The 11,800-nt window shown below is 35.5% G+C and overlaps 1 protein-coding gene across 2 annotated transcripts in view; it reads left to right on the top strand.

The window, feature by feature from the left end:
- Nucleotides 1-11,792, top strand: part of evlb (Enah/Vasp-like b) — a 32,598-nt gene extending 20,806 nt beyond the window's left edge. For both annotated transcript variants that reach the window (XM_083562135.1, XM_083562134.1), the window contains exons 3-13: nucleotides 184-361; nucleotides 6,676-6,739; nucleotides 8,765-8,835; nucleotides 9,001-9,293; nucleotides 9,592-9,686; nucleotides 9,796-9,841; nucleotides 10,084-10,126; nucleotides 10,315-10,375; nucleotides 10,687-10,747; nucleotides 10,841-10,898; nucleotides 11,007-11,792. In XM_083562135.1, coding sequence (XP_083418261.1) covers nucleotides 184-361; nucleotides 6,676-6,739; nucleotides 8,765-8,835; nucleotides 9,001-9,293; nucleotides 9,592-9,686; nucleotides 9,796-9,841; nucleotides 10,084-10,126; nucleotides 10,315-10,375; nucleotides 10,687-10,747; nucleotides 10,841-10,898; nucleotides 11,007-11,044 — 1,008 coding nt within the window. In that variant the 3' untranslated portion in view covers nucleotides 11,045-11,792. The remainder of the gene's footprint in view (nucleotides 1-183; nucleotides 362-6,675; nucleotides 6,740-8,764; nucleotides 8,836-9,000; nucleotides 9,294-9,591; nucleotides 9,687-9,795; nucleotides 9,842-10,083; nucleotides 10,127-10,314; nucleotides 10,376-10,686; nucleotides 10,748-10,840; nucleotides 10,899-11,006) is intronic.
- The last annotated feature ends 8 nt before the right edge of the window (nucleotides 11,793-11,800 follow it).

The following is an 11,800-nucleotide window of genomic DNA, read 5'->3' on the forward strand; positions in this document are numbered from 1 at the left end:
TAATTTTCACTCCAGGCCACATGAAAGTCATAGCCCCCACATTGTTTATCCCTGAAAGCCACTCTGGCTTTCATCAGTTGCTGAAAACACATTGTAAGAACTTTACAATTTACATGATGAGTGAAGTCCAATTCAATGCTCATTTTAATTATTCATTTGTTGAACCTTTCACTTCTGTTTCAGGTTGTCATTAACTACTCCATTGTAAAGGGGCTGAAGTATAATCAGGCCACTCCTACATTTCATCAATGGCGTGATGCCAGGCAGGTGTATGGACTCAACTTTGCCAGTAAGGAGGAGGCCACCACCTTCTCCAATGCCATGCTGTTTGCTCTTAATGTGCTCAGCACACAGGATGGAGGTGAGACTACCTAGAGGGCAACACACAGGACTGCAGCATCTAACAGCATTTAATATTGTCAGTGAAAACCAAAAGCAATTTTACTAGGTAGTATTCTTCAGTTACTGGTATCTCAGCTAGTTCATGCACTGCTTAGCTTAGCAGATTATATGCACTAGTACAACTATAACTATAGCACTAAATGCAAAAACTCTTTTAAATGATGAATGAGCACCTACACAATATTTTACTAATCTTTTTAAAATGCTGAGCTAACATTAGTGTCAGTGTTACAATATTTTATTGTTTCAAAAAATGCAGAGCAAAACAATTCTTTTTGTGAATAAAAGCTGACTGGTGCATCTGTAGGGAATAATCAGGAGTGGGAGGAGTCACAATGAATATCAGATAGAGAGGATTTGTTTGAGGGATTGCCTTTCCAGGAATAGCAAAATGATTTTGACCCAGCAACATGCCCTATATATAGACATTGGATGCACTACAAACACAATGTAATGCAAAGCAGGCATTAGATGTATTTTTATTATTATTGTTGTTATTATGCATTTGGGTTTTATTTGAGTGGTTTTGCTGAATTCTGGTTGATAACAAAGCCAAATGAGAGAGGTTCGTCTTTTAAGGATTATGCTTGTGCATATGCACCTACACACACAATGCACAAAAACTGAAATTAAGTCTGTTCGGTGACGATTAATTTGAATCTATTCAGTGAAATGTTTCAAGTGACTCGTTCAGTGATTGATGATGCATGTTGTGTTTAGATGTACAACCTGATCATGTTGCCATCTATGGCAGACAATAAACATCTTATTGTAGAAAGCATCTTAATTTAGAAAAAAAATAGCTGATCACTGATATGCTTAAAAATAAATTATTGATTGATTGAGGAGGTGCAAATATGTGTTTAGCATACATCTGCAAATACAGATGTGTGTAAAATGTCAGATACATATATAAAATAGTTCTGTGTAAAATGTACGCTTGATTTAGTGATTCTAGTCAGTCAATCTTGGGTTCACATTGCGTAATTGCAATTTGCGGTTGCAAAGCCAGTCAGAAGCAACTGAACAAAACAAATGATTCAGTGCAATTTAGTGAATGAGCCTGATTTTTTTTATTCATTCATTCATAATTACACAGCCAGTAGCAAATTAAATATGTTTACAGGCACATTATACACATGCACTAAATCTCACTAGCGCTCTAATGTAACTACATTCATAAAACCGCATATAAACTCTAATATCAACTATACAATGACAAGCCCTGGTATTTATTATATATATATATATATATATATATATATATATATATATATATATATATATATATATATATATATATATATATAACTATAAAATGGCTATATACAATATAGTTTGTATAATTTTTAACACTATATTTAAATGACAGAATAAACATAAAAATTCTGCAAAGAATAATTAAACCTTGCTGTAATGGCTCCATGTACTGACAGACTGTAAGACTTTTCAGATTAAATAATTACACATCCATACATTTTCTGGACCCTTAGTTATACTTGATGTCATTGATGTCAGTGTCACTGTTTTCATAGATAATGTTTTTCAGCTCTGGAAAATTTTATGGCTTTTACAAATGACACACAAACATTTGCAACAGACGTTGGTCTTATTAGCACATGCTGATGTTCATCTGTGGCAACTCAAGCGTTCTCCTGAGGTGATATGTGGCAGGGAGCCTGCATGGCCATGTGAGAATCAGGAGGCCCTCTAATGGTGTTCACTGTTATTACAGCACAGGTGGCTGTTAAATATTTACTGCAGAGGAAGAGCTTAAGCACTGAGGTAAAATGTTAAAATGTTGGTAGACACATAGCATAAGGGTTCGATGTGTCTATTGTCACTAAAAATGTATAATGGGTTCGGAAAATCGTTCGCAGTGTTTACATTTACATACTACAGGTTTACTTTTGTTTAAAATATTAATCCCTCGGTTCACATTTTTTTTGTGTGTTTACACAAAAGAGTGAAAAAGGCGAACATTGATTTTTTTTCAAAATAAATTACACTTTCATAATGCATTAACATGTAATTTCTTTTATTTAACTGGCAGACATTCAAAGTATGAACTCAATGTGGCGACAATAACGAGCATGAGAATGATGTGTATAGGGAGATACATTTGAATTAGGGCTGCTAAGTTATTAACTGAGAAGGATTTTCCCAGTACAATGCTAATCTTAATTAAACCAAGTGGCTGTGCTGCGTTCCCCTGGGTTCAGTACTAGAGTGTGTCTTTGTGCTTTTTCTTTCTATTGTTGAGACAAAATGACAGAGAGAAATAAAGAGTGTGAAGTGGAATAAGAACAAACTGCTTCCTCTGTGAAAATAATAAATGTTGTTGAGTGTAATAAGTTCTTAGGAAGATAAGAACACAGAAGAAGCCTGTTTTTATAATATAGTCTCCAGGTTACTTAAATTGGTCCTGTTATGCAAAACCAAGAATAAGCAATGAAAACTGAGGACTGAAAATTAGAGGGGAAGAAAGCCATGTCTCTCACGTTTATTTCTGGTGATTCACACCATTTTAATAGATGTTCAATCATTTCAAAAGAGGGCCAGAGCCAATGTGACTAAAATGTAATTAAAAATATAAATTGAGAAAATAAAGCCTAAAAAGGAGTTTATGCAATATATCATATTTCAAGTTAATACTAAAGCATCTATTTGTCTTTATATTGCTTGCTACACTTTTATTAGTTTACATGAAATACATCTTACAATGTGTGGATGTGTCCATTGTTTGTGCCGAGTCTAAACTCATTTAAAACCACTCTGACCATTAAAAATAACAGGATTGAATGCACACAGTAACTGTGTCTCATAGTGGTGTGTGATTACACAGGACACGTTCCATGCAAGCCCCAAACTTCATATAATCACTTACTCACAATTGCATTAACATTAAACCCACATAACCCTGTAAGAATTGGTTGTGCCTGTATTACAGTGTTCTAGAAAATAGACCCCACAATTTCTGCCACAGTATTCATTTATACTGTCCTTTAATAACCTATGCTATTCTATAGTATTTTATTGTAGTAATACATTACTATTATATATATATATATATATATATATATATATATATATATATATATATATATATATATATATATATATATATATATATATATATATATATTTTTTTTTTTAATTAATTCATTCATTCATCATTCATTCATTCATTTTCATTCATTTCATCTTTTTATCTTATTCTTGGAAAATATAATTAGGTCACCAGAAGTACATTGTTCTACTTCAAATAAATGACACACTTAAGTTATTCATGAAAATATCAGCACTCTCTCTACACTGTCTTATTTACACCCAAAATGTGAGTAATCCCACAATTTCCTTGTAGCTGCAGTGCTCTCTGTTGGTTTGACCACGTCTGTGGTCATGCATGCAGCTGTCCAGGGAGCTTTAGAGAAATGTGAGCTGTTCAGTGCTCGCTAGCCGGCTGCTACACTGCAGGTGTGAGGTTACCCTGTAGAGAAACAGGAGACCTGAAGCAAGGAGTGTAGAGGAGACAGACAGGAGAAGGAGGAGGAAAGAGAAAGAGAAGAGATGAATTGCTCGAGTGCATTATGATCAGCAGCGAGTTGGTCTGTGGGTGTCTGTGTATCTGCCAAGGCCGGCTCTTCTTCTTCAAGATGTCCTGTAGGTACTGCTTGATCTCCGTCCATCTTCTGTCTTCATTTTTCTAATCAGGATGGTTTGGAGGACTAAGATATGTTGGCAAGGCATTAGATCCTGTATGGGAAGTCAGGAGATATTTATACGCTGTAAATATATAAATATAATCACAAAATGTATTTTATATGTTAAAAAGAAAACACTGGGCTAGCTAGGACAAATAAAGTTGTATTGAGGCGAACTAGAATATTGAAATTTCTAGTTGAAAGGTTTCTAGTTGAGGAAATAGTAACACTTTAATAAAGTAACTTTATAGTAATAGTAACTTTAATAAAGACAATGTATTGATAGACTGAATTACATGTCAAATGTCACTGAAAATATTCACCACACTCATACCCAGTGACGGTGTGTAAAAGCCAGCAGGATCTCTGTATGTTAGACAAGGAAACAGGTTAATGTTAAAGGTCAATGTAAACGTGTAATCTCACAACAACAGACAAAGAAACACAATAGCTGATCACTTTATCTAGAGCCTGTGTTTCTGAATGGTATAGTCATCTAGATATAATACGAATAAAATACAGACCTAATTGCTTTGCTATTTAGTTTTTAAATTCTTGATTGATTACATTTGTGCTACTTGCAATATTTTGAATATTGTGTCACGTGATTGTCATGGTTTTCCAATGAAAAATAAGTCAGTGCTGGTGTCAGGTTCTAAAAGACCAGATCAGATTCTGTTGTGGTTTATTTGTTGGGTTAAAGGTAAGTTTTGATCCTAAGGAATCGATGGCATTTGTCCTTTACAGACAACATAGTTGCCAATTACCATAATTAACAATTACTCTATCAAAAGGTTTCTATTTCCCTTTTCTTTTTTGTTACCAAGTTTGCAGTAGGTGCAGAGAGTATGTAGCTGTAGAAGCTATGGTGAATACATGAGGTGTATTAATGTCTTTGCATGTTTATTGCTGTCTTACTATTTATTTAGTTTTGAAAGAAACCTGTATGCTTCAATCTGTTGACCAACAGCTGAAGCAACCTACAGCTGAATCTGGCAGACAATTTATGCCTTGTTTTTCTTTAATCAATTGTGCTAATATTCTTATTTCATCAAGAAAAAATACATATCAAAATACAAAAATACAGCACCATTTTTATGGACAGATGGCAGTCCACCATTTGTATTCATGTTATTGGATTTTTTTTTTTCGTCCCAGACATGCAGACATGAAACAGACTGAAGCTTTAATCTCCTGGTGAATTTCTGCCAAGCCTAGATCATTATCGTAAAACACAGTGTGACAGCCAGAGGGCACTGCACCATCTTCAAGAATCGGAAATAAAATACTAATCTTGTTTGAGTCTGGTAGGGTACACAACAGGGCCATGAGCATAAAACACAAAAGCAAATAACCACAAAACTAATTATTCAGTTGAACACTTCATTAAAACACATAAACATCTACTGTGTGTGTGTGTGTGTGTGTGTGTGTGTGTGTGTGTGTGTGTGTGTGTGTGTGTGTGTGTTCTGTGTGACAATAATCATGATTACGTTGAATACAAGAGAATCTTATGAATAGCTGTTATATATATTGTATATCATATACTGCTCTTGTAACAACAACAAAATATTTAATAATTTGTCTTTTCCAATTTCACAGATACAATACAAATACAGCGGGAATTTAAAATTCATTTTTTCTGTACACATATTTTTTTTCTGTACATCATTGCAACATCTTATAGTCAAGTAAAGTAAGTAAAAGTGATAGGTATATTGCCCACTTTTACGCAATGAGTTTAGTTAATATAAATGCATCGTCTTGCCCTGGAGTGTTCAAACATTTGCAAAAGCACACAAGAAGACAGAAAGCACATTGCTGTAGTGCTAGCCCACTGGAATGTTTTATAGTGACAGCCAGTAGATATTCCTACTGCAGAAATATTGACGAGATGTCTACACGTAGGCTTCTTTATTATGAAAAGTTTGAATTGTGTGGGCTGCCGGAGTACTGAATTAAAGGGAATTAAATGAGCTGGTCTGAATACATATCAAAGTAGATAAATTTCCTTACATGCAGTAGACATTGCAAGGCCAAAAGTCATGCTTGAATGTAAGCTTAGTTTTAAAAATGTGAACTTGTTTTAATATTATAATATTCAATTTGAGACACCATGAAGGAGGAAAAGAGGAAGGCCAAGGAGGAGGTTTATGGGTGTGATGAAGAAAGACATACAGGTAGTTGTTGTGAAAGAGGCAGATGTAGAGGACAGGGGGGTATGGAGACGGATAATCCGCAGTGGCGACCCCTAATGGGAGAAGCCGAAAGAAGGTTATTTAATTTCTTTATATTTTTTACTCTTTTTTTTTTTTATTATTTTTTATGTCAGACCAGTCATTAAAAGCATTTCACTACATGTCACATTGAATATGATTATGTATGTGACAAATGTAATTAAATTTTTTTTATTTGATTTATAACTTTATAAAGATTATATATTGATGAATAACTTTTATACCTAAAATGAAACTAAAAAAGAATATTGTGATTAAAGAGGAATGAAAGTTTGGGCAGATCATGGCAATTTGTAGATTAATTAAACCCTACAATTACCTTTTTTTTCCAGGTCCAGCAGTTCAGCGCCAGGTACAGAACGGTCCCACAGCAGAAGAACTGGAGGTTCAGAGAAGGTGGGATCCTATTATAACTTCTTCTTCTTTTTCTTTCGGCTGCTCCGATTAGGGGTCACCACAGCGGATCATCCAACGCCATACCCCCCTGTCCTCTACATCTGCCTCTTTCACACCAACTACCTGCATGTCTTCCCTCACCCCATCAAAAAACCTCCTTCTTGGTCTTCCTCTTTTCCTCCTTCCTGGTAAAAAGGAAGGCCAAGGAGGAGGTTTATGGATGTGGTGAGGGAAGACATGCTGGTAGTTGGTGTGAAAGAGGCAGATGTAGATGGGATCCTATTATAACTACAGGGTGGTTATGTGAGGTCCACAACGAGATGTGAGTGTCATGGCTCGTGCAAAATAAGGGACATCATTCTCCCTGATGCTTGTTTAACGGGCAGAACAGTTTATTTATTCACATTCAGTGGATGACACAGTCAGATTTAATGAGAAACACCAGAATAGAACATGTGTGGGTGACAGATCTGGAAGATTATACAGAAAGACTGAATATTGAAGTCCGAAGATAGAACAATGAAAGTGGGGCATAGAAAAGGTTTTCATTTAGCACCCTAAAGTATTTGGCATTAAAGAGCACCTTTAATGGTTCTGTGTAGAACCCTATAACTGAGGCTTTGCATTTTAATAAGGATGATGGGTAGAACAGCCAAAATCCATCAATGTAAATGTAAATACGTAGCAGTGTGAACCACTCAAATGGTCCTTGGCAATCACTGTATTTATCTATTATATAACATATTCATGTGTACGTTTAAAAGGTCTTGCTTTTTTCACGGCCTCATGTTGCATTACACATTCATATTTACAGTCATTTAAATGTATACAATCTGCAATCACTTGTATTTGTGAATGTAATAGGATTCTTCACTATTTTCTACAGCTTTAATTATAACAACGATTTTATTCAACCTACATAATTGCATTCTTTTTTTTTTATACATTCCACAATCTTTTCTTTCTGATGATCTTCTAATGAACGGATTATGGAGATCATGTGAACTATTCCTTGTAAATGTATGAGAAGTGATTGCAAAGCATCTATTTTTTGTGATTGCCAGAAACCATGTCTATCTCAATGGTTCTGATGGTTCAAGCATTAAAAAGCAGGAATTGGTAGAAGATCTGGTGGTATGGTTACACAGGCAGTCTAGGGTCTTGAGTTTGATCCAATGCTTGGGTTACACTCGGTGTAAAGTTTTGCATGTTCTCCTTGTGTTTCTGTGGGTTTCCTTTGGTTTCCTTGGTTTCCTCTCTCCTACTAAGTGCGGTGTGTAGGCTTTTAGATGTTTAAATGTTATGCTTAGATGTTATTCAAAAAGTGTGCCTGGTGCTCTGCAGCGGATGAGCAAAACCAACCTGGGGATGTTTTTTTTTGCCATTTTCCAGGATAGGTTCCAAATTAACTATGACTATCGAGGACAGAGCAGTTATTGACAATGAAGTAATAAATTCAAGTTAAGTCAAGTCAAGAGGCTTTTATTGTCATTTCTACTATACACAGTGGTACACAGTACACAGTAAAAATGAGACAACGTTGCTTCAGAACCCTGGTGCTACACTAAACAACACAGAGCTACAACACAACACAAAGCTACATAAAGTGCATTGAGTGCAACCTAGCGCAAACAGTGCAGAATAAAAACAGTACAGACAGACAGTGCAGACAGACAGACAGACAACAGTAAAGACAGACAGACAACACAAGACAATACACATAACACAAGATAGCGCCGACCAGTAAACCTACTGTATACTTTGAATATACAGAACTGTACAGTTAATTTTTATCAAGAGACAAAAACAGACAGATATGGAGGAACTGAAATCCCAATGTACCATTAGATACAATTACTCCAGATCCTATGTAAATGGAATTCTGAACAGACCCTTACTCTCCATTGCAGAGTAAGAAACTGTGAGGTCTTATTGCATGACAGTAATTGCATAGTACTGGGCTGATTGTAATGCAGATTATATGCTCTGCTCTCTGACTCTATAAAACGAATGTGTGCTTTGCAGGCAGATGGAGATGCAGCAACAGCAGCAAATGCAGGCACATATTGAGAGAGAGCGACGCTCATCCAACTCAGGTAGGAAAATATAGGAGTGATAAATGGATTTTAATGTGTGGTAGTATTGGGTAGTATTTAGTAACAATCACATTTCTTGCCTTCATTTGCTGCTACTTCTCTTTTTATGTTTTCCTTATTGTGTTACACTTTTTAATGTTTTAAACATTTTTCCGTTTTTGGCAGGCTCTCCATTTCAGGGACATCCCGCATTGCTCTCAGTGGCACCCCCAAGTATAGTGCCACCCATCATGTCAATTGGAGGTCCGTGCTTGCCTCCACCTCCTCCTCCTGCACCTCCTGGTCCTCCACCTCCAACAGCAGGAGCCCCTCCTCCTCCACCACCCCCTTTACCTCTGGGAGGAGGTGGATATGGAGGTCATCCTCATCCTCATCCTCATCATCATCATGAGGATCCGCACGCATCCACTGGCCTCGCCGCCATGATCGCCGGGGCCAAACTGCGCCGAGTGCAGAGGGTCTGTTTGATCTTTGAGCTATGTAAATTGCAACTAACTATATAGTCTGCTGCATTGATTTATATAAAAACCTAGCAATTTGTTTATTTTGTATCAGCACTGAAACTATTAATACAACAGCAGAATGCTCAGGATGATCCATGATTCCTAAAGTCTGTTAATAGGTTCTGGTAACATTAAATGTCAGGTGTTTGAACTTAAATGGCCTTTGTGAAACCTGTGTGCACACAGTATGGTGGGAGTGCTGTGTATACTGAGGTTAGGCTGTGTAATTTGCAACTGCCCTGTTTGTTTACAGTCTGATGAAAATTCAGGAGCCAAAAACGATGCCAATCGGACAAGCGGAGGGAGTGGGGGCTTGATGGAGGAGATGAACGCCCTGCTTGCACGAAGGTCAGGACCAATTCCATTCTTAAGCGCAACCAGATGTGGGTTTATTTATTTTTTTGTTTTGTTTGAAAAGTAGTTCTAAAATATCTTGGTTTTATTTGTGCAATTCTAGACGGAAAGCTGCAAACCAGTCAGAGAAAGAAGGAGACTGCCATAATGTGAGTACTTAGGGTATAGTTTGGTACTGTAGTATTACTGTATTAAATTTTTTTAAATAAAATTTAAATAAATAAATAATAATAATAATAAATTAATCAATGATTTACAATGAAAGTAATTGTCTATCACCTGGGTTGTTTTTTTTTAATTCCTCAACAATAACAATTCATATATTCAGTGAAATGCCTAATTCTTGACATTAGTAGGAACATACCTTTCATACAACTTTGCATTATTGCAGGATGATGCAAATTCCTCTCCAATGTCTAGAGGACAGAACGCAGGTATGAGTTACATAACCATGATTTTTATTATTTTTTTAACTCCAGGAAAAGCAGATGAAAAGCATCCATTTAGCCAAATCTAACAGCTGAATCATGTTCTTTATTAGTATGATTTTAATTGAATAAGGTGCAAAAGGATGGATTGCTGCTGTTAAGAAGCCTGTAATCTTTTTTATTCCGGCCTGCAGATGGTGCAAAGAAGCCATGGGATCGAGCCAACTCTGCAGAGAGAGCATCACTGGTCTCAAGGTGAATAATGAATAAAAGCCATAATTGCCTCATTCAAATCGATTTCCTTTTATTGACTTATTTATATGGATCTGCTCATCAGTGATGAAAAAAAGCTTCTTGTCGTGCTTAAAAAGCATATTGTACATTTACATTGGCTTCAGATAATTTCTTGCTTTTCAATTACCTGAAGTAAATCATATTAATCAGTTACTGCAACAAACTGTTCAGTAACTCCAGTAAAATTAATAAGACAAGTATGTAATGATAATAAAGAATGTATTTCTTTCTGATCACGAATCTGTATGTGCGTGTGTTTGTGCTCTGTTCAGAGTTCGGCCCGTGGGCAGTAGCACTGACACAGACGCCTTAGACTTGGATAGAATGAAACAAGTAGGAGTTTATAATTACATTTTTTTTTTTTTTTTACTGTTTATTACTATTTTTGATTTGTTTCACATTTGCTGTTTATTATTTTCTCTGTAGGAAATCTTAGAAGAAGTTGTTCGGGAATTGCACAAGGTGAAAGATGAAATCATTGATGGTATGTTCATGTTAAAAGGAATGATTATACAACTAGACCTTCCTTATAAATCTTGAATAATGAATAATGAATTAGTTTATAACTTGTGTTTTTTTTTATTTATTTCAGCCATCAGACATGAACTTAGTAGAATTAGTACGACATAATCTCCCAGCCTCATGTGATCCCTCGTTTATGAGCCCTGACCCGTGGCAGGAACTGCTGTAGCTGATGACGGGACGACACCTAGCAGCGTTACCGCCATATTAAAGCAAATGTATCAGTTTGCTTTAATATGTAGTCTACATTGTGGTACACCTCAGATATAAAAACAAATGGAAGACACTTGCACTGACCTCTCTGTTTATATTTGGCAATGACCTTTTCAAGTGGTTAATGTCTTTATAGGAATTTGTTCTAGATTTTTCTTCTCTTTAATTGCTATTATTATTATTATTATTATTATTGGTGGTGGTAGCAGTGTTTATTTTGGTGGTATTATGTATTTATTTACAGACTATATAATAATAATAATAATAATAATAATAATAATAATAATAATAATCTGAACATGTCTATGTCAGCCTTTTTACATTGTTTGACTTATTTTCCTTTGCTCGCGTTAACAATATTTGTTTCTCACCATGATTTTGTAAAAAAAAAAAAAAAGGAAAAAAAAAGGAAAAAAAAAGAAAAACAACAACAAAAAAAGATTTTTTTAAACTCCTTTTGGCAAAAGAGATGTGTAACCACTAACAGCAAGGTGGAACATGACACTGAGGGACAGGAGACAAACTTTCTTTTTGGATATTGCAATCTTGCAAAAAAAAAAATAAACCAACAAAAAAACCAACAAAAACACTACACCAGAGTATTTGTGATCATGTTGTTAATAAAATGTTTATTGGCTAAAATAATACAGA

The sequence above is a fragment of the Silurus aristotelis genome (genome assembly GCF_946808225.1).
Source record: "Silurus aristotelis genome assembly, chromosome: 15".
Taxonomy (NCBI): domain Eukaryota; kingdom Metazoa; phylum Chordata; class Actinopteri; order Siluriformes; family Siluridae; genus Silurus; species Silurus aristotelis.